This window comes from Condylura cristata, unplaced genomic scaffold, assembly GCF_000260355.1.
Source record: "Condylura cristata isolate star-nosed mole 26May11 unplaced genomic scaffold, ConCri1.0 scaffold00013, whole genome shotgun sequence".
NCBI classification, from domain to species: domain Eukaryota; kingdom Metazoa; phylum Chordata; class Mammalia; order Eulipotyphla; family Talpidae; genus Condylura; species Condylura cristata.
Window position 1 is genome coordinate 54067527 of NW_004567114.1, and position 24620 is coordinate 54092146.

The window sequence follows — 24620 nt, forward strand, 5'->3', positions numbered from 1 at the left end:
TATCAACATAGGTCCTATTTGATAAATACAAAAGAATTTTTAGAATAGTTTATTTACCCTTTGTGCTATTTATAATATACATATGCCATATGTATATCATAATTTCTCTTACATCTTCATGATGTATTTTAGAAATTTTATTAAGTTAATTTTGAATTAAAATGACTAAATTTAAATCTGCATAGTAAATAGGAGTAAGCATTTTATTTATGAAAATTAAGGAAGCAACAATTGTACATTTATATTGCATAGAAATGTTTCTCATGGATTTTTCTGTTCTATTTATCTGTCTGGTTGAAAACATTGCTTTCACTGATCTAGAACAGATTTTTAAGAAAAAAATTGAAATATGTACTTTCTGAACTCACCTTATTATAAGTTAAATTTGTAAAGTGAGAAGGCATTGTGTGATAACTAGAAAACTTAACACATACTTATTTCATTACATATTTACTATTTAAGCCAAAAAATTTATGTATACACAATTTTACTGCTTTTTTTAACAGTCTTTTACCTTAAGGCCCAAACTTACATTATTTTTTACCTGATCATTTAAAACATTAACTTCTTATGAGATGATGATGATTAATAACCAAAACCATATTTCCTACACATGCCAAGTAAAAAAAAAGAGATACTAAATAAATAGACAGAAGATAATATTAATCTAAGTGACTATTCTGAACTACTTAATTTTGCTATTTTTTTAATGTAGGAAGATTTTTAAGACCTTGTTGAGATTATATATGCAGGACAAGGTGGATGTCCTCGTGAGGCTGTTGCCCTCCAGTTTGATTTTACCCTGCTGGCCATAATCTTTGTCTAATGACTTGTCCTAAAAGAAATAGCCTCTACATTTATTTAATGTCTATTTTTCAGTGACCTCATAGCTATTAATCTGATATTAGTACAGAATACATGAACTCTCAGAAATTTTGTGCAATACTACTAATAATCAGAGGTGGAAAATTAGACCCTTTGCTATTCAGTTTACAGTACACATAGTATATTATGTCAACAGCATATGTCCCAACATCCAACCAAGTATCATGCACCCAAGAAAACATTGGGGCAGTTTTTAATGACTAGAGATGACAAATGGCAGGCTCTTACTAATGACTAAGAGCAAAAGCAGAAAACAAAGGATTGGAGGAGTGTTTTTTTCTTTATGAATTTATTCCCCCTACTTTCTAAATCAGATTTAATGAAAATCTTGGTAACTAAACATAAAGATTAAGTCTAATCTTGTGAAAATATCTTAGGCTTTAACTTAAGAAGAGCCAGGAAACATTTTGGAACTGGGCTGTTTATTTAAACTGGATCTGGTGTTAGGACTAATGTTACTTTGTGAAAAGAAAGCAGTGAACTAAGCAGGAGTCTGTGAATTTCTTACTCTTTCTTTTACCCTTACCTGCTTTATTATACCAAAATCAGAACTTTGGAAATATTAAATACATAAATGTGACTTTATTAAATATTTTTATTTTCTATACTTTTTTTGACACTGCTGAACCTTTAAAGTTATGCTTTTGCTCATACATGAGTAATTTTATGAATATATATTATTATAAAAGGTAATATAACTTAGAATTATATCTATATGATGAAAATGTCCCATTTTACTATTAAGAATTTACCTATTCAGGATGTTACTTAAGCATTGTTATTTGCTGAGTATGTATCTTTTTAAAAAGGAAAAAAAATAACATTTTGCACTTTGAAGTTACTTTAGTAAACATGGCAAGTCTTAAAATACCTCAGTGAAATGTTCAAGTTTATTATGGTCTCATAACATTTTATATAATATATATATGTGTGTTTCAAAATGAAGTGAACAATAAATATTTTTTCTAATATTTTTGTGCTTGTTTTCAACACAGGCTGATGATGCTACAAATATTTTATACCCTCTATCTAATTAAAATTTTAGTATTTAACATAAATTAAAAAACATAATGGCAATGTGTTAAGATGCTACTAGTTATCTGTTTATTAATATGAAGTTAATGTTTACATTTTCAGACTGGCTCTAAGTTTATTAAAAATTAATATTTTAGAAGATAATGTGATATTAAGAATTCAGAGCTGCAAATTTAATTGCTTTTAAGTATGGATCCCTAAATTCATGTGGAATCAACTTGTTGGTGATATTCAACAAATTAAGTAGGTGGATACTTTTATGCCAAAGTAAACTTCATTTCACTTCTTCCAATCCCCGACTGTATTCATTGATAGGAAAATGACCTTTTAAGTTTTAATCATGAAATGCGTTGACTTTTTTTGTTTGACATCTCTTTTCCCCCCAAGGAAAAAAGAGGGAAAGAAAAGAGACTACTATTCATGAATATGGTCAGGATACGTTTAATACTCATGTGAATTTTTATCAGTCACCATCATGATTTCAAGTCATGAATTTATTTTTACATGCTTATGCATGCATATTTACATGCATTAGTTACTTAGTTGATCTTAAATTCCATTAAATTTGAATAACTAGGAAAACGATTTGTTCATAGGTTTTGTTCTCGTTATATTACACATTATTTTGTTTTGTTTTGTTTAAATAATCAGTTTAAGGCTTATAAAGGTTGATTTGCTCCTGAACTGCTTTGTTCCCAGACATTGCCATCTTCCCCAACTACCACCAAGTCCTCTCCATCTGATCCCATGACCACCTCCAGAGCTAATCAGGTACAGTATCATCCTGTCATCTACACCATACTTTTCACGAGTGATTGCCTGCACACTGGAGAAAAAGATAATGGTGGGTTAAGGATGTATTCGTTCATTCACATATGTGCACCATGATCAGATTCCAAATAACCTGAGAAAGCAGTACCAGTTATTCCTGAAATTTTATATGCATTTTTAATTTGAGATAAGACTATATTCATGTGGTAGACTACTAGAAATCTGCATTGTCCCCTTAGAATTATGATGACTTTATGGAGCTCTGAAGGTTATCTATTGAGTTGGTCTTTCAAATTTTCCTCATTGTTTCTTCATAGGATTCTTGGTATGTCATTTTTGTAAAAAGTAAATGTATAAATATGACTTATTGAGCAAAGGTATACCTTTAAAAGTGAGTGCATTTTTGTTTTTTATTTCGGATTTGCCTTACTATGTAAACAATTTAAACTTTTAATGAAAAGCATTTCTGGCAGTCTTAAAGTACTAAAATTTGGTATTTGTAATCATTTTAATGCTGTTTAACAATTCAGAAAATGATATTTTCTTAGAATTTAATTCTAACAATTTCTTTAGTATAAACTGGCAAACTTGGAAATTTGCAAATATATTTTATTAGATTGGTTTGAAGATTGTTTTGGAACTAAATATTTGTAGGTCATTCTTCAAAATGTAGTTATTTTTGGCACATTTAAGGAAATCATCTGAATATTTTATGTAATTCAGATCCAGACTGTACTAACTTGACAAATGTTAAAAATTATATTCATTAAAATGATTAAACACATTTTCATTTTGTCTGAGTTGAGCTTCATTTAGGTGAGAAATGTTATCTTCTTTGATATTTCCAATTTTTTACTGATACAGGGACTGATGGGATCATTTAAATGATGAACAAAAGCTTGTCTTTTTAACGTTTTTCATATAGTTGACTATCAACTTGGAACTATACGTCCTAAATATGTTAAATATGGCTTTGCATATGATCTAACATAAGGCTCCCTGAGTTAGTTTGTTCATCTATTGATTCTCGTATTTTGGCAACCACAGAAAAAAAAATTTAAAGTCATAATTGGAAGCAAAACTAACACATACCGTCCCATTCTATTTTAGGAGCTTTGACTTCCATTTTATGCCATAGCTAGCCTTTAGATAAAAGTCTTTCTAGCCTCCAATGAATTGTTTCAAAAAGTTTCCATGTCTAGTGATGTGTCCCACTTCTCCTTGAAGGAAATGGAACTACATAATATGATAACCAAGCTTACATTATTGATGTACACAGTAGAAAAAGTGAATATATACATTTACTCCATATGTTATTTCTTATCTGTATAGGAAATGTTATCTAAAACAACTGACTTTGTATTTTTAATATTCTTTCATATCACTCTTTTCCAAACAAAAACAAGACAAGTGAATAGTAGCAATAGAAACAAAACTAAGAATTTATCTCTATATAAAAAGTAGTAAGTCCTGCAGCTAGAAAGCAATATTTCAATAGTTTGGTCTTTGAAGTCAAATTTAAATTTTCTTTCACTAATTTTATTCCAATGTGAATTTTTATAAAATGACTTTTTAAGGCTAATTATAGATTGAAGTTTACTAATCATACATCTTTATATTGTAGATATATTACTATGTCCAACTCTGCCACATCTAATATTTTTCCAATTTGAAGTAATAAGTCATTTGTGGTTTTATTCTCTGCCCACTATACTGAGTAAAAATTATTAAGTGTATTTTATTTAACACTCTCTTTCCTTCTTGTATAAACAAGCATAATATCTCCTGGATAACAGGAGGTAAGATATAATAGAAGAAAAACCCATAATCCTTAAATTCATTAAAGGAATTATAGTTATCACTCTAATAATGTTAAACTATTTGTAAATAGTTCATAATACTAATAATAATAAACTATTTTTAAATAGTTTATTCTCTATACTATTTCCCAGTAAACTCAATTTATATTATAAGACAGAGGTAATTTGTTTTTTGTTGTTCATTCAGACTTTTAGTAGCACCATTGTTTCTGGTGTATAGATCTAATTAATTCATCTTCCTATATTGACTTACTTTGTAAGCCTATCCAAAGTAGAAAAATATCTAGTATAATTTTTAATCACTCCATAGTTAAAATAGACTTTTAAATTTATAAGAAAATAGATAGAAGGTTATTTACTGGTTTAAGTCTATCCTTACCCTGCAGTTTAGCAGTTATGTCTCTAGTTTTATAACTATCAGATATATATCAAAGCTAGTGAATCTGTTTTAGATTAAAAATTGCAATTTATTATAGTGTTATATCTTCTGTTGTTAAAAGTAACTGTCAACTTTTCCATGTGAATTTTATACACATATACAATATATCCAGATGCTACTTGTGTTTTCATCAATATTCACTAAACAACTTATGATTGAGTTCTATTTCCAGAATAAATAGACTGTATTACATACAAATTGTGATAAAAATAATAAGGGGACTATAAATATTCAGAAAACTCAAAAATAAGGAGCACCGAAAACACATCAAAGTGTAAGTTTATCTGCAGTTTCAACATTAAAAAATCTTTTCTGTCTTTAAGTGATTACATGTTTCAGTACATAATACATTTTACTTTCCTGTGCCCGTGTTTCCATAGGTCAAACTTACATACTAAAACTACAGTGTTGTGGGTCTATAATAATTTTTTACTCAAAACTGAGGATGATTATCTGAAAAGCTTTATGCAATGATTGTTAAAGTCAAATTGTCTGATTAAATTTTTGTTCTGCCATTTAGTGTACTAAGTGTACTCAGTAAAATGAGCCTCAGTTTCCTTTTCTGTGGAATTTACATAATAACATCAGCTCATTGGATTGAAGAAAAAAATTAATTGGTTTTAGAAAAGTATCTAGAATGCAATTGCCGACATAAAATGTTAGGCCCTGTTTTCTTAGCTTACTTACCTATGAATTTTCTTAAGTGATAACAAAAAGAAAGATTATTCTTTAAGATGGTAAATAATATAGCAGTTGGCTCACTAAAACTGAGTTTTATCTTGAAGAAGGTTCTAAGACTGGAATTACTACTTTTTGAAATTTAAAATAATACTGGAAACAGCTGACACTTCTGTATATTTTTTTCTCTAGTGACAATATTGAAGTGACTTGCTGTCTAATAAACCAAATTAATTTATTTCCACATTGAGGCAAATTAATTTATTTCCACATTGAGGCAGAAAGTTAGCAGGGCTAATAGTTTACAGTTTTTGGGGGTTTTTTCTCTGCCTGTTTTGATATCAGTAGATGAAAGTTTGAAATATTTTATATAATAGAAATTTAAATATGAAGCAAATAGAGACATTCAATAAATAAGTTCTTTAAGCAGTATGTTTAAACTTCATAACAATTTGAATATGAAAAATCCTTGAGTTTGATCATTTGTAAATTAGTGACTACACATTTATCATGCACTTAAGGATTCAACAAAATGGTTTTGTTATTCAACGAATGGTGCCAATTCCAATCTTAATCTTAGGTTTCTGGTAATTATTTTCTGGTACTCTCAAATTTCAGAAAACATGACTTTTAGAAATATGTTATTTAGAGACATTTACATATTTACTCATAAATTGCAATTATGTAGTAGGTAGCTATCAAAATACTTAAATCAGATGAAAATAGATAACATATATAACACCTTTACTATGGCTACAGAAAAATAAAACTCGGTGGTCTCACTTAAGTTCATAACCAAATGATTTCATGTGTCCCTTAATACTATCAGTCATAGACCCATTCACTTTTCTTCTCTCTAGAAGACAGTTTTATAAGCTCTCTTATCTTTTCGATCCTTGTATTAGTTTTTTGTTGTGGTACAACAAATTGCTACAAACTTAGTCACTTAAACACAGGCATTTAGTATCATTGTCATGTGTCAGGAAGTCAAACCTGCTTATCTGGTCCCTCTGTTCATGGTGTACAAGACTGCAGCCACAGTACTGACTTGGGTACTTTCTCATCTAGATGCTCCATTGGAGACTAATATTTTCTAAGTTCATTCAGGTTAACAGCAGCATTCAATTCCTTGCAGGTCTGTAAGGGCCTCAGTCTCTTACTATTGGCGAGAGGCAGCACTAAGATTTAGAGGCTACCCAAGTTCCCTGCCATGTGTGATTATCTCTACAGATACTTCTCTTGAAAAGCCAATAACCTTCTCTCCAGTTTGTGCTTTACGATGGAGTCATATATTGAACCTAATCCCAGAAATGACTTTCCCATATCCTTTGCCATGCAATATAAGTGAGTCATAGTAGTGACATTCTATCCCTTTGCCATTTTTGTTTGGTTATAAGCACAACACAATTCCCACCCACACTTAATGGGGGAGATCTTATAAAGCAGAGGGTAGAGATCATAGGGTGATCCAAGAATTGTCCCGTTCACCACTTCTTAATATCTGTAGCTCCATCCCCACTTCCAGTCAATGACCATAATTCCTACTTCACCAAGTAAATTGAAACAATCTAAAAGAATTCCACAAACTCACACTAACACATTTAAACAACGAGCATTTGCACCACATATTCTACCTTCTCATGTAGTGCCATAAATAACTTTTCCTGCTCTTCTGTAAGACCAGTATTTTCAGTTGTACTTTAAACCTCAGCCTTTTTCCTATACTTGGTACATCCCTTCAGTAATTGTATCTCTTCTCTCCTTTGTCAAGGTTTTATCTCGATGGGATTCCAGAAGCACCATATATGTTTTCTCTCCCATTTTAAAACAAAATGTATTTTTAACTTATTTGTAATTCAGGTAACATTGGCTTATATTGGTGGTTTTTTTTTTGTTGTTTTTTTTTTTTTGGAAGTACCAGATGCCATACCCACAGGTATCACCACTGCCGTACACCCACCACCAAATCACCCCTAGTCTACCGCCATAGTCCATTGTGTTCCTTGTATTTTTTCGCACCTCTTTCTTGTGCTGACCCCTCTCTGAATGCTTCCGTGCATTCAGTTTTCCATGACTAGGTTTTAAGCTTGCCTTTCTCTGGTCCTTAGTCTCCATATTCCACATTTTTAGTGACACCATCTGGTACCTTCCTTTTCTGACTTACTTTGCCTGGTATTATCTCTAGTGGGATATTATTCAAGGATCAAATTCATGCCATTTGCAGAAATAAAATTTACTTTAGACCCCTTCTTGCACCAAATAATGCCTGCAACTAAGCTCATTGTTGCAAAACTCAAGGAATATTTACTCGTGTTTTCTAGCTTCTGTCTTCCCAATTTTTTAAATCCATTTCAGCTTTTTGTCTCCCTTATTACCAACAAAACTGTTACCCAATGCCATCAATGATGACCACATTGCAATTTCCATTTGTCCATTCTCAATTCTATAATTTTTCACTTTCTCTTCATTGGTATACATTCATTACTTGATTTCTGTTCTGGGTTACTATATAGATTCTAGTTTCCTCCCATACATGCTGTATACTTCATATAACTATCATTTTCTACTTCCTTCCCTCACCCCAATTAGTGTTAGAGCATTAGAGTGTTCCAGGTTTTCATACTTGAAGTTTTTCTGGATTTATTATTTTCTTATTCTATTCTTTCTATTCAGTTAATTCATCTGCAAATTGTATGTCTTTGGGGAGAGGCAGACTTTCTATAAATAATCAAACTTAAGCTTTAGGATTTCTCACAACTCCCTATACCTAACTTTATATTTTTAATTTTCAGTCTGTTTTTAAAGATGTCTTCTAAAATTGTATAAGATTCAGGCCCTCATAACTTGGATTCATACTGTCTCTAATCCAGAGTTTACAGTGTAACTATAGACTATCTCCAGCTTCCCACTCAGCATTTCAAATACACATCTTAAATTCTTCAAGTCTTAAAAAATATTCCAACGCTTTCCCATCCCTAGTCTTTACCCTATCAGTCTATATGTCAGCTTGCAAAAGCTAAAAAATACCAAGCTCAACCTTATCTCTTCTTTATTTCATATCCCATATCCAGCTCCTGTAAGAAATCATAATAACTTTATCTGTAAATGATCTTCAAAATATATATAAAAAACCTTAATCACTTGGTGTTTTATCTACTTGCTGCCCCTAATCCAAGCCTCAAATACAGTAGCCTCCAATAGGTTTCTCTTGTTCTCCAAAATCTGTTCTCACTAAGCACAGGAATTTTTTTTTTTAAATATCTTTTTAAAAAAATCTCTTTTCCTATACCTTCAATAGCTTTCCATATCACTCAGTAAAAAGCCTATATCCCCCAAATTGATATCCTTTAACTCATAAAATCTGCTACATAACTTCGTTCAACTCATTTCCTACCACTTACCTCCTTGCTCATTCACCCTTATCCAAATTTAACTACTTGCTTTTTCTTGCAGACACTAGGCATTTTCTTTCCTTGGTATTTTTGCATCCACATTTCTCTATGCATGAAATTCTCTTATCACAGAGCCATTTAGCTAACACCTTCTTGGGCCTCAAGTCCTTGTTTAGAATTAACATTTTTAATAATGCCCAACTGACCACCTTATTTGGTTCTGAAACCTGGCCTCCCCCTACTAGTATACTTCTAGTTCCTTTTTCCTTACTACATATTTTTCCTGTTTCTTCATACTATATACTTTGGTTATTACCATACTTATAATGAGAACAGGGATGTTTTGAGTTTTCTTTGTTGTGTCAGAAGCACTAACCTGGAACATAATCAGTTCCTAACTATTAAGACAGTTAATACTACCACTGAATGGCTGGTATTACTTGGAAAAATGGGTTTATAGTCTATTATTTTACAACTTTTATTTTTGACATTCCCTTCAAATGAAATTTTTCACAGAAGTTCTCTAAAATTACAAACCAACTACAGAAAAGAATACTGTTGATTGAACAAAGAGATTAAGGAGATATATATCCTTCTTTACTATACTTCTATTTATTTCTTATAATATTCAGAGCACATTTTGAATACCAGTTAGGGTCTCGTCTCAAATATTGTCATAGTTCTCCAACAAAATATCAAAATTAATTTTCATATCTTTCAGTGTGTATGTGTATATGACAGCAAAATGGTATTCTCTAAAAGTGTTTTTAAAAGCCCTAGGAAAACAGTGAGGTGTGCAAAGAAAAAAATAGATGAAAGAACAAGGATGACTACAGAAGAGGAAATAGAAGTGTCCAATAAGTGTATGAAAGCATATTTAACTTCACCAGGTATTGGGAAATATGAGTCAATATCACAAGATTACACTTACTTTTTACCAAATAGATGGAATATAAGATGTGTGTACATATAATATGTATCAGGAATAAAAAAATAATACCTGTGTCTGTATCTGTGTTTGTATTTATAAATTATAAGTTTGGGCAAGGATACAGAAATAATTTCCATAAAATGTATATATAAGAAATGTTACAGCAGGATACCTCTTGAGAATACAGTAGAAATTAAGGTACCAATAAGTAGAAACATAAAGACAAGAATATTGCAAAACTGTTTACAGTGGGAAAAGCCAGAAAACACCTTCTACAACTTGAAACAAGAGAATAACTTAATACAATATGACATTGAAGAATATTTTAAAAAGTTACCAAAAATAAGTTTGATACTCATGAGTTGGTGTATAAAAAATGTTTGTCATACATTAATTAAAAAGGATTACATTTCTAAAAAACATATAACCCTATTTTTAGTAGTCAGAAAAACATCCTGTGTTTATGGTAACATCATCATCATGTTAAGAAATGTGAACATTTTTTCTTTTTATATCGCTACTTTGTTTTAGAATGTTAAGGAAAAGTATATAAAACAGGAAGGAAAATAATTTAGTTGTGGTGTATACATTATCTTCCAGGATGCAGAATGGAAAATTTCCAACGGACTAATTGGACTGTGTTTGACATTATATATCTGTTTGAGGACGTGAGTCCTTGATTCCTCAGTCAAGAGATGCTTTATTAAGAGTTTCCAGAAGAGTCATAAGAGACATGTGGCCTCAAGGAGACATTTTTAACTGTCAAAGGAAATGACAGTTGTTTCATATTTTAAAGTTATGCCAAATTAAAAAAAAAGTTGTAAAATTGTAATATTTTTCATCACTCTTTATTAATATATCAGAAATTTTCCATCTTCACTTCAGAATTTCTTATGGAGAATCTTATTTAATAGGCCTAGGGTAAGATTAGTCATTTATATAGGACAGCTAAGAAAAACATGTCGAAGGCCTCTTAACAATATTTGAGAAATACTGTTTAAATCATGAAAAGCACACATTAGTTTATTTTTAAAATGATCATTGTATGTCAGGTTAGAATTACAGCATTTCTTTTGGTAAATATCAAAGTCCCTTGTAAAGGTGTGATTGCATATGAGGATTATATGTATTTCTGTTTATGAAACGCCTAGGACTTTTGAAGTTTTCATATTGAAATTAGTAATTTTCAAGAGAGAAGTGTTAATAAAGGAGTCACTTTGTAATGCTCCTTATTTTACGTCTCATATAACTCAGGCATTGGTAAGAATGAATGAAATGATTTGTCTAGTATTGGGACAGAACTATGCAGATTTTCAATGTTATTTTTCTGGACTCCCTAGTAGGTAGAAGTGTTAAGTTTTTTTTTAATTTGTATTCTCTCTATAGTCATACCTGATAATTCTGTTACATAACATGTCATTATATATGCCTTTATATAACGAAAGCACTTAATTCTTCTTTGCTCCAGAGCAATCCAGATACAGTTAAATAGATTTTATCTTACAGGTAAAGCCATAAAACATGGAAATGTCTAAATAGAAAAATTGAGAGGAAACCATATTTCTTTATAGTAATTTTAATTTTCTTTTAAAATGCTTACAAATAGGAATGCCTTTGCATATTTGGTCAGTTAAATTTTGCCAGATTAGGGAACTTGATTCATGCTCATTATGGCATTTCTTTGTCTTCGGTTTCAGAATATTCCAGGAAATAAATTGATTACATTTTTGTCTTTTTCTCTGGGTTTAATAATAATTATTTTTACTGATGTTTGGTTTAGCTATGGCTTTTTTTACTTCAATTTCAGTCTTTTGATTACTCTTTAAATTTGTTTTTGAGAAAGGAAGTGTTCTACTTTATTAGTTGTAACTTCAAATTGTTTTTAACCAAGTAATACAAGCTATAACATTAATATACTTTAAAGTTTAATTTATTCATTTTACAACTAGAATTTTGTAACTTTTGAACCCCTTCACCCATTTCTTTTATCCCCTAACTCCCTACTTTTGGCAACCACCAATCTGTATCTGTATCTTTGAAATTGGGGTTTTTGTTTTGTTTTAAATTTCACATGTAAGTGAGATCATAGATCTTAAGATCTTCCTCTGATTATTTTCATTTACTAGCATGCCTTAAAGGTCTATCCATGTTATCAAGTGGAAAGTTTTGATACTTTCTTATAGTGGATATACATAGCTCACACTTATTTTTATCCATGCATCTTTCAGTGCATATTGTTTGTTTCTATATCTTGGCTATTTGTTGTAAATAATGCTGCAGTGAACAAACATGGAGATGCATGTGGTATTCTTGTTTTCTCCAAATAAGTCTGGAATTGCTGGGTAATATAGTTTTTTCTAATTTTCATTTTTGAGAAATCTCTGTGCATTTTCCCATTCTGGCTACACCAGTTTGCTTTTTCTTCATATCGTCACCAGCAATTTTTTATTTCTTGTTGTTTTGATAATAACCATCCTATTATCAGATAAAAGGCTTTGATTTGCATGACCATTATGATCAGTAGTGTTAAGCATCTTCTCATGTAACTGGTAGTCATTTCTGTGTCTTTGGGAAAACATTCAAATCTGTGCATTTTAAATTTATTTCATTCTTACTATTAAATTGTATAAGTTTCTTGCTTATATTAGACATAACTGGTTAGAAAGTATTTTCTCCCATTCCACAGGTTGTCTTTTCATTTTGTTGGTGGTTTCCTTTGTTGTGCAGAAAATTGTTATTTTTATGTAGTCCCATTTGTTTATTTTTGCATTGGCTATCTTTATTTTTAAGTTAGATCAAAAAATCATGACCAAAACCAGTACGAAGGACCTTTTACCACCTAATGTTTTCTTAGAGTTTTATGGCTTCCAGTCTTATATTCAAATATTTAATTCATTTTGAGTAAGTTCAGTTTTTGTGTAGGATATAAGATAATGGCCTAGTTTCATTTTCATTCTTTTGCATATTTGTCATGTTTTCCCAGAATCATTTATTGAAGAGATTATCCTTCCCCCATAATATTCTCTTTATTCTGGTCATTAACTTTATATATTTGGCTTTATTCCTGGACTTTCTGTTCTATTGTATTGCTCTGTGTGTCTGCTTTATACCAATATTTTACTGTTTTCAGTAACAATAACTTTGTAATAGTGTTTGAAGTTGGAGAGTATATTGCCTCCAACATTGCTCATCTTTCTCAATTGTTTGGTGACTCCATACAAATTTTAGTATTTGATGTATTTCTGTGGAAAACGTCATTGGAATTTTCATAGGACTGCATTGAATCTAGATTGCTTTGGATAGCATATCATTTTTTAAAATCTATTTTTTTTCTTACAGTGTTTGCTTTCCTTTCTCAGATGTAGTCCCCATAGAATTCTCACCACCAATCCACCCATGCACCATTACCATAGTCTCTTGTGCTCTTCCCGCCCTCATTTCAATCCCTTTTCGTCTCCTCCCCTGAAGAGTGTCTATGATTTATAGTTGTCTCTTTATTTTTGTTTCCTTGTGTGGTGTTGTTGTTGCTGTATGTCATTTTAATAATATTTGTTAATAATATATTGTAGTAATATATTGTTAATAATATATTGTAATAATATTTGTTTTCAGTACACAAACATAGACTACCCACTTCTTTATCTTCAGTTTCTTTCATTCATTTCTTACAGTTTTCAATGTTCAATTCTTTAACCTCCTTGGTTCAGTTTATTTCTACATCTTTTATTCATTTTGATGCATATGTAAATGGAATTTTCAGTTTCTTCATTCCACTGATGTCTCGTGCTGTTATTATATAAAATCACAACACATTTTTGTATAATAAATGTGTATGCTGAAACTTCAATGAATTTGTTAATTAGTTCTAACAATTTTTTTTCTTTAATCCTTAGTATTTTATATATATATATATTAGTATTAGTATTTTATATATATATATATATTGCTATTTCATCTACAAAGAATGACAGTTTGATTGTTTGATTGTTTTTTCACAATTTGGATGCCTTTAATTTCTTTTTCTTGTCATTGGCTAGAACTTCCAATACTGTGTTGAATAAAAATCTTGAGATTACACATCTTTTTCTAAAGAAAAGTTTAAAGCTTTTCAATTTGAGTATCAGACTAGCTGGGCATTTGTCACATTAGCCTTAATTATGTTGAAGGATGTTCTCCCTAAGTCTGTTGAGAGTTTTCATCATAAATAAATGTTAAATTTTATCTAGCACTTTTATTACATTCAAAGAGATGTTCTTATTTTTCATTTTATTTTATACTCATTTGGTTTAGTGGTGTATCACATATATTTGAAAATGTTGAAATAATCCATATATAGCTGTAATACCCACTTGATCACAGAGTTTGATCACTTCATCCATTGTTAAATTTGTTTGATTAATATATTGTTGAAGACTTTTGTGTCTGTTAGGGATATTGGCCTATAAGCTTTCCCTTGTGGTGTTTTTGGTTTTATGTAAGAGTATAGTGCTGCTCTTTAAACTCTAAAATGAGTTTGGAAGTGTCATCTCTTCTTGTTGTTTTTTTTTTAAATAAGTTGAGAAAGATTGGCATTAACTCTTTGAATGTTTGGTAGATTCACCAGTAAAGCTAGACTTTTGTTTTTGGGTGGTTATTGGTTACTAATATAATTTCCTTACAAGTAATTGGTTTATTAAGAGTTTTTATTCATATTTCAGTTTTGATATACATACTAGTTTCCTTAGTATTTTGATGGTATCAGTTGCAACAGCTCCTTATTTCTTTCTTATAGTAATTCTTTTTCTTGGTGGGTCTAGCTAAAGGTTTGTCAATTTTGTTTCTTATTAAAGAATCAGCTCTTCATTTCACTGATGCCTCCTGTTGTCTTTTTAGTCTCTATTTCATTTATTTTTTCTCTAACCCTTATTTCCTTCTCTCTGATAATGTCATTTTTTAGTTCCTTAAGGTACAAACTTAGTTAGTTTTCTTTAAATTGTTTGCATTTCTTGAGATGGGCATGTGTTCTGATGCTATAAAATCCTTGCTTATAACTGCTTTTACTCAAGTTAGTATTTGTTTCATGTATTTATGTGCTTCTGTGTTGGGTCTACAAGTATTTAAGGTGTTATCTTGTTGAATTTGACCCCTTTATCATTTTGTAATGACATTTTTAATTTTTTTTCTCATTCTCGTTTTTCTTTTTCATTAACTTATTGGTAACATTTTTTCTTACATCATTGTAATCCCGATAGTTTTCCTGACACCTTATCACCCATGAACAAGCACTATATTCCGTTGTGTTCTTCTCTCTTCTCTTTTGCCCTCCCTCCTGCCTCCTCCTTTGCTGTGTGCCTCAGTTCTATGGTCAGCTTGCTAGTTTTGACTTTTTCTTGACCCTTTGTTTGGTTTCTCTATATTTCATATGTAAGTGAGACAATTTGGTATTTATCTTTTCCTTCTAATTTTGGCTAACATTCTCTCTTCCACTTCTATCCGTGTTCCCACAAATGGCATGAGTTTGTCTTTTTTGATCACTGACTAATATTCCATGTATAAACATGCACAACTTTTTATCCATTCATCGATTTGGAAGCATTTAGTTTGTTACTGTATCTTGGCTTATGTTAATAGTGCTGCAATAAACATAGGAGAGCAGGTTTCCCTTTGAATTACTGGTTTTGTGTCTTTTGGGTAGATTTCTAGGAATGGAACCACTGAGGAATATTACAGCTTTTGTTTTAAAGTCAGTTTTATCTGATATAACTTTTATCTTTAATTTGGTTCACATGTGTATAAAATGGAGTATCTTTTCCTATCCCTTCACTTTTAGTCTGTGAGTGTGTCCTTATATCCAAAGTAGATTCCCTATGGTTATCACATAGACGGGTCTTGCCCTTCTTTTTAATCTATTCAACTTCTCTGTTTTTCCTATGGAGAATTTACTTTATCAACTTCAAATTACTTTTAATGTATTTTTTATTTGTGATTCATTCGGTATTATATGTGAAATATTTCAGTCTACATAAATTATAGAAAACAGTTCTGTGACTGAAATTGCAATTTATAAATTACAAACATTTTCTGTAGTCCTCTATATGTTAATAAATGTTTGCTTTTCCCAAATTATTTATTATATAAGACTAATTTGCAGCATTCATTTTTCTTAATGATAGTCATTTTAATAGTAAGTTACCAACCTCCCTTTTTGATAAGATAGTGAAAATGAAAACACCTGTTTTTAAATAAGTAAATATGAGTTAAGAAAATTACCCTTAGAAAACTACTGGCAAAATTAAAATAGAAGAAGCATTGAATTAGCACAGTAACTAAAGATAAAGTACCTACAAGTGGTTGTAATTTTATTTCAGTAATATCTTAACTCATGTCAAAAGTATGGCATATAAACCTTTTCAACTAATTAATATAAACAATTTTATTATTAAAGTGACAATCAAAAATTTATAACAGTACCTCACACACAATAGCTTATGTAGATAGATAGTAAAATAGAGATCTAGATACAGATATAAAATTGTTCAGCAAATACCAGAAGGGTACTGTTTATTTAATATAAGTTATCAACTTTTGCAGTGTATATTTATCCAGTAATGTAAGATGAGGATAATGTTTCCATTTCTTTTTGTTACACTCTTTCAAAAATTAAATACAGCCAACAGGAGTTTACCTGAAATCTAATTTCTATTCCCTTTATTTCAATTTTTCTGCATAAAATTTCTGTCTAATCCATGATCTACATACACATTTATATATGCTTTGTAATTTTTATCATTTCGCACATTGTTTTGCAATACATATAGTGTGTGTACACTGTTCTGTATAAGTGATATTTTCATATTTTGAGTTATTTCCCAGCAAGAATCACAGGGACAATAAATTAAAAATTATGCTCATTCATAATTTAATATACACTATAATATGATATCCAAAGGCAATATATGCTGCCAATGTTATTTTTTAGAAAAAGATGAATAATAAACCATAACCTCATTTATATTTAGTTTGCTTTTTTTAGTGATTAATTTTATTCTGCCTTTGAAGATCTTTGATTATTTTTGAAGTTAAAACATTGTCTTGTTCTTTACACATCTTTACTGTCCACTGTTGAATGAATTATTTTTCTTATTTTGACCTCGTAGATTACCTATAGCTTTAAATACATTATTTTAATTCTCAAACTTCCTCTGCTTTCTGGATCTATTCTCATAATCTCCTTGATATCTTCTATAATAGGCATTTCAAACTCATAATATCCAAAGTAAATTCTTGATTTTTTCTACCCTCCTCTTTCTTCACTTTTTCTATCATCTTTATGTAAACAAGCCCCTACTTTTATATTCACAACTTTTAAAATTGTTTTTGCAGCCTTTGAAAGAAAGGCTGAAATATTTCAAATGTATTTTTCCAATAATCATAATTTAAAGCTCAGATGATGTTTTGTTATGTGGTCTGAAAAACTGGGTTAAGAAGTGACAATTGAAACAATAGTAGCAATAACAATAGTTGTTTCAAAGAGATTTTTGATAATTTAATATATAGATGATGATTATAAATAAACTTCCAGAAATTTAATCTTGATTTATAAAATTTCATTTTTAAGCATTAAGAAAATAATACTCCCAAATTAATTTTATTTGTAAATTATAGGCTCATAATAGTTTCTTATTCAAAACCTTTATGGTTTCTTCATAACTATTTGACTTACAGTGGCTTTCTTTTTTCATATCATGTATCTAGAGTGTATCTCAATATAAGAATCATAAGTGTTGTTTTCTTCCTTTTTGTTGCTATATATTTTTACTATTTTTCATATTACTGTGTCCCTGTTTGGAATGTAATGTGATATATTAACTTTTTGGTGGCACTTCAAGGAACAAAGTGAAATAATATATTAATTTAAAAGATAGGATAAACTATTTTTCTTTATAAATTCTATGAGGATCATTGTTCCTGATTGTTCATCTTCCAAAAAGACACAAAGAAGATATATATTGTCTGTCATTCTCTGTCACATCTTGTAGCCAAAGGGGAAAATAAGTGTGGCCCTTTGGAAAAATAGAAGGTACAGTCTCCACAGAGACCATTATTTTAAGATAAAATTATAAGTGTTTGAAGGAAACCAAGATATGGGAGGTAATTCCACCAGCTATAGATTGTGTAATGATTTGGAAGAAACTATTTTATTCATTGATCCAGTCCATCACTTAATCAAGTAAACATTAATTTATGTGCATTCTAGAGTTTCAGTTCTAATCTGACTATATTTTGTGACTGAACACAAGCCTATTCACAAGCTTAATAAGAAACTGCAAAACAAAAGGAAAAACATGACACATCAGTGAGAATTTAAGGAAAAAATATATAATACATATTTAATGAATAGAATGTTTATTATAAATTTAATAGCCATAATAATATTACTGATTTCAGTAATTTTATAATAATTAAAACTTTGGTACATTTATCTTTTTGTATATTTCAGAATAGTTACAATATAATTTTTGAATTTTATATTTTAAGATGATAAAGCAAATAATTTTTGTCACAAAAATCAGTGATACTTTGATATTTTACACACGCATACAAACTATATGACATTTGCAATGGAATCTTTCAGCTAAGTTAATTACTTTTGGCTTTGTTCTTTAAACAGTTATCCAATTGATAACTTCAAGTGCAAATAGGAGATGCAAAAGTATATAGATACTGGCCTTTAAGAAGATAAAATTTTGGATGAGATAACTATCTCTTGCACTTTAATCTAACCTATCAGAAGATAAGTGACATAATAACTGTAGAAAATATTTTGACACCTCTGATTTTAGGAAACCAAGGTTGAGATTGCAAACTACTTTGTATTTGCACTGTTCTTGCAAGACATACATGATTTCTGCAGCAAAATCTGTATTTTAAGGGAAAGAAAGCATGGTGATACAGATACCATTTCAGTAGGTTGAAACAAATAAGTTGACAAAGGCAAAGACATTAAAAACTACAGTAGAGTATATTCATAAATTAAATTAACAGGTAAATTTTGCGTTCAATGTAAATACTAGTCATAGAAGATAAAGCTGGAGGTCAAGCTGGGGACAGGGTATGGAGAATTTGGAATGCCCAGGTAGGGAGTCTAGGTACTTAAGTGTATGTTTGAAGGTTAGATTTAAGATGTTGAGTAGGATTTGTACTTATTTATTTTTTGGTAATGATAAAACAACTCCTCATCATAATCTTACCAAGTTGTTTGATTTTATAGATGATGAAACTAAAATGACTTGAAGGTCTCTTAGCAAAGCCAGGTTAGTACTCCTTTACTTTAATTGCCAATTGTAGATTCTTTTTGTTATGAGTCACATTACTTTAGATAGGATAAGGCAATAGGAAAGAACAGAAAGCATTTCAAATAGGAAAAAAAAAAATCAACAGTAGGTTACAGGAGGCAAAGATCTAGGGAGCAAGGCAAGGCACAGATGGCTCCCAGGTTTAAAACCTGTTGTTGCCAGTGGGTGAGGGGTAAGGCTATTTGAGAAAAGACAGCATGGGGTTTTACCATAGGTATTAGGCATGTTATGAAACTGTACTGCCTTTGATTTGGTATTCAAAGGTGAGTAGATTAATTGGATCAGATGAGAGTTAGAAAAGTAGTTTCTTTATTCTATCTAAATACTTGTATTCATATAAGTCTGTTGTACATATTTTGTAAAATCAGTACTTTTCAGAAAGACAATTATTTAGCTATATAAAAATCTACAAGTAAAAGAAATACAAAACTTTTTCAGTTTACTTTAGCCAGGAATTCAATAGAGTTCCCAAAATGGCACAGGTATCTCCACTGGACATGAGTAAATGGTATCTCAGTAATCTGAAGTGTACTATATTTGGGAAATGAAAGAGATCTGTTCTACTGGATCATGAAGGGTATATCTTCACAAAAAGTAAGGTAATTCACTGGGGGCTCTTTACTAGAATTTTGATATCTTGACTTTTAAGGCATCAAGTGATACATAAAATATCAGTACTACTTTGGGGTAGACAAAAAATAGACAACAATACAGACAATATTTTCAAAGGTATTAACTGGTTGGTTACAATATATAGAAATAAAATTCAAATATGGCTTGAACAAAAAGGGGGGTTCTATTCATCCTGTGCTGGGTTTAGATATGTTTTGATTGAAGTACCAGAATATTGTCAAGTTTCTCTATTTCTGGATTATTTCTTTATGTAGATTCATTTTTTTTTTCACTTAGGGTCTTCATATTTCCAGATGATAGCAAGATATTCACCATTATATTAAGTTTGTGTTCTACTAAATTAAGAACACAGATACCTCTGTGCCTACATTTTTACCAAGTTCTTAGGCCACCTCTTAATTGAACCATCCTGTGTCACATGCTTAACCCCAAATCATTAAATGCAGAGGGCATAGAAATTGTGTTAAGTCAGCCCACAGTCATGTATCACTCTTAGGGACTTTAATATACTGTCAGCCTTACTGGAAGCAAATGCACTAAGAATGAGATAGGGTGTTTCCCAGAGGAAAACTAGTGTCACATTGTCACCAGAAGGAAGATCAGATACCAGCTGACTGAATAAATGAAAGATACTTACTAATAATAGGATTTACTTTGTCAATGTCAGGTCATACATAAGTATATATAATCAAGCAACCCTAAATAAAATAGTGCATACTAATAACTGAGTTATCTTTAATTAAAATGGAATTTGTTTTGCATTTAAGATATGGCTTTATGCAAGTTAATTTTCCTGTCATGAAGAAATATGTCTACAGATACCTTTGTTCCTTTATAAAACTGTAACTGAGCTTTCATATGGCAAAGAAACAAATGTGTGTCTAAATGTTTGTGTTAATCAAAATTAATTTTAAAACCTACCTATTTAGTATTTTAATACTTTTTGCAGGATTCTCATTAGAAATGATGTTTTTGTGGTTGCAAATAGAGAAAGTCACTTCATTTTATTTTTTTTTTTGAAAAACAATTGATGCTAGTAAAATTAGCACAATTATACTGTTAATCCTGATCATGCTTATGTGATAGAAGAAATAGTTAATAAGCACAGGAATAAGCAAAATTTAAAGATACTTTTTTTAAAAAGGAATGCCATGGTTTAAGTAGATCATTGTGTACTTAAATGGGTTTAGATTGAACAGGAACTCTCCAAGAGATAATATAGAGAAAATGCCTCTTAGTAGAGAATAAGATATTGTTAGTACAAAAATAAGAAAGGCCTTTAAATGAATTTGATCATCTTAAATTTTTTTTTTATTATTCCTCTTTCTGACACTCTGTGTCTTCTTTGTAACCTTTATATAAGTACTTTTGTATCAGCACTTTTAAGGTTTCTGCATTGATACATTTCTATATCTGTTTTTTCTAAAACTATCAGTTCCTTAAAAACAGGAGCAGTATCACATATATCCTATCTCTTCAGTTCCCCAAAACAGCCTAGGCCACTCAGTAACCATGCCTTAAAAGAGTGTATGGATGATAAATACTTTAGGCCATAGCGCTGAAGGTAAAACCTGTATGTAATTGTCAAGAACATCTGATTTAGTTAACATGTTACACAAAATAAAAGTTATGTAAGATCAACTTTTTTCCTTAATTCTTTAGAAAAATGCGTATATTTGTGTGAATCATGTCTTTAGTTAAAATGAAACTATACATAAAATTTATTATCATATCAGTAAAGATGCAAACAATGTCAATGTGGTATTTCTTTATCAAAGAAGTAAGCAAATTGAATATGTCATAGAATCCCCCATGCTCCTTTTCTCTCTACACCCCAGCCAGTATTAAATTGCCCACAATCTCCAAGCTTCCACACTACTCACATTTTGGCTTTGACCTAATACATAAAATGGAAATAGAACACTAAGCTCTGAGACACACTATGCAAATGAATGAATTTTTCTTTTTCTTTTTGCCACCTCTGATTCAGAGGATTTGTTTCCTTTCTGTGTCCATGTTAGATTAATACTGTGTGCAAATAAATACAGGTGTATATTTTTAATTGTTCAAGGGCAAATGTGTATAAAAAGAGTATTCATGTTCTTTTGTCAAAAATAAAAGGTGACAAATTCCTTGACTAGGTTATTAAGATTTTTATCATAAATTTGGATTTAATGACTTTATATTTCCTTTAGTTTTCCAGTTTAATTTCATGATCAGTTATACAGAATTAGTTCTATCTAAAGTTAAAAATGCTACATATTTTAAATGTTAATATGTAAACATTAATGTCTTGTAAATCTTAACACACCTTTATTCATGAATTACAGATGTGAGTTGTACCAACATAACTTGGGAGCCATATCAGTATTTGATAAAAAAGCAGTTATGACAGACAGTATTTCATATATGAATATTTCAAATATTTAAAACTAAAATGCAGGGAATGTACCTTATAAAGATCCCTTTAATATAAATGTGGGTAATGCTGTGTAATTCTTCAATTTGTAAATATACAGATTTTTTGGGAAGATGTTGACTTTTATGAAAAGTCCATAAACCATTTCTGAACTATAATTATTTTGAGTATTAAAAAAAATGGTTCAAGAGAAAAAAAATAAAAGGAAGAGCAAGATAATGTGCAGTAATGTAAAACTGTGCACACATTTGCAAGTTCTTTTTGGAAGAGTAAAAGGGGTCCTACAGTAGAAAAAAGTTAAAGTTGTGGGTACAACAAATATAATGTGAGGCTGGTATATAATACAGTAGAAATTGGCATTATCTTCATGCATCTCATAGAAGTTTAGGTGATTTTTTTGTAAATGTTGTAATTTTATACATTTCTCATTGCTTTTTATTGATAGACTATAGGATCATTCTTTTAACCTTTTATGTACTCTCCCTATTTTGTAATCATGCTAGTAATTATTACATTGAGCAAAACAGCAGAGATATCAGAATTTAAATTAATGTAAGAACAGCTCTTTTGAACATCTTAGTTGATTAATATGTTTTTCATCATAAAAATTATGTTACAGCACTACAACTTGCCAGTATATGAATGTTTTCAACAATATTTTATTCAAAAATTTCTGATTTTGAAATTAAATACTTATTTATAAAATATAATCATTTAACATTCAGATATTTAAACCCTTAAAATTTTTTTCTCAATATTTCTTGTGTACTGGATAAACTATAAGGATGATTCTAATTTATAATTGATGCAAGATGTAATCATAGTTTACTTTCTAATTATAACAATTTAATGTCAGCGTTTCAGACAAATTATTTTCTATAAAAGTCTTTGAACAAAATTAAATTAACATGTTAAGAAAATTTTCTCAGTCTACTTCTAGAAACTAAATGTACTTAATCAAGGAGAATAAGAGAGATATATTTGGCATTCCTAAGAATTGTTTTTAGAAAACTTAGATTATTTTTTCCCGTTAAATCAAACATGTATATAGACAAACTGGAATGAATCAAAATTCTGTTGTGACTATAAATTATATGTGTGGAAAGAAAAACTGTGTGCATGAATGAGAGTGTAATATATAGATATAATGTGACTAAGTCTAGAATTTGAATATCACACTTCTACTGCTTGCTCCTTCCAAAAGCAAAATTATCAAAAAAATACATGGCTCTTTATTTTTAAAATACTCTTACCCAAATCTGTTTTTAAGGTAGCATGGCAATTAATGCTTGCTGAAAATTAGCTAGTGAAATATTTCATAGAATATCACAACTGCATTCCTACTCAAATTCAAACACACTACTTCAGCCTGCCCATTTCAGTGACTGGAACAAAGAAAGGTGGAGTTACTTTGTCAGTGATAAACCAATAAACAGTTTTTGATCTGCATAGTTAGTCACAAAACATTGCTACGTGCATCTTTGTACTACTAAAATATTACTTTAAACATCTATACCTTGACTTTAGGGCTTATGGAAAATGCCACTCTAATTTAATACTTATTTTAATAATTGATTTTGTTTAAATAAATCAAAAAATATCCTGGTTTTATGGCTGGATCTTTCAATATAAATTAGTTAAACTGCCTGTATTTCACATGGTCACATTTGATTGTTTTAAGTTGTTCATGTGACTATAGTAAATTTTTAATAACCTTTGGTAATATGGTTGTAAATCCTATTTTTAAAAATATAGCTATGACTGCCAAACGGAATTATCTACATAGTCAAAATAGCTATTTTCCAAATTTAGACAGAATATCAAGGTAATATTCTGAAATAGCCTTAACTATCTAAAAGCAATTGACATTTTTCTTATTGTTTAGCAGTAGTTTTATTGTATAAAGTTATATCTTATATGTCAGTTTAGCTGACTAAAATACTGAAACTAATAATTTTGACCTCTATCTGAAAATATTAGTGGTAAAATATCTCCAGTATTAAATAACAGCAATTAATAAGTGACAAGGAACATGAAATTAATGTTTTAAGGGAACTCAAGCTAGAAATTTCCTACTTTCATCTTCATTAACTTTGCTTTATAATCCTGCACTCTGTTTTTTGTATGTTTTAGAGCAAAGATATCCTTAAACTGCAGTAGGTGACAAGTCAACATCATTGCGATTTTGGAGCTATATAAAAATGTTACCACTGATGAAATTCTTATAACTTCTAGTGCAAAATGCATAGACTCAAGGAATATTTTACTAGTTTTACCTGCAA

General features: G+C 30.0%; 1 protein-coding gene across 1 annotated transcript in view; it reads left to right on the forward strand.

The window, feature by feature from the left end:
* Positions 1 to 24620, forward strand: part of NOVA1 (neuro-oncological ventral antigen 1) — a 141912-nt gene that overhangs the window by 112552 nt on the left and 4740 nt on the right. Inside the window, exon 4 of the mRNA XM_004681966.2 lies at positions 2620 to 2691. Coding sequence (XP_004682023.1) covers positions 2620 to 2691 — 72 coding nt within the window. The remainder of the gene's footprint in view (positions 1 to 2619; positions 2692 to 24620) is intronic.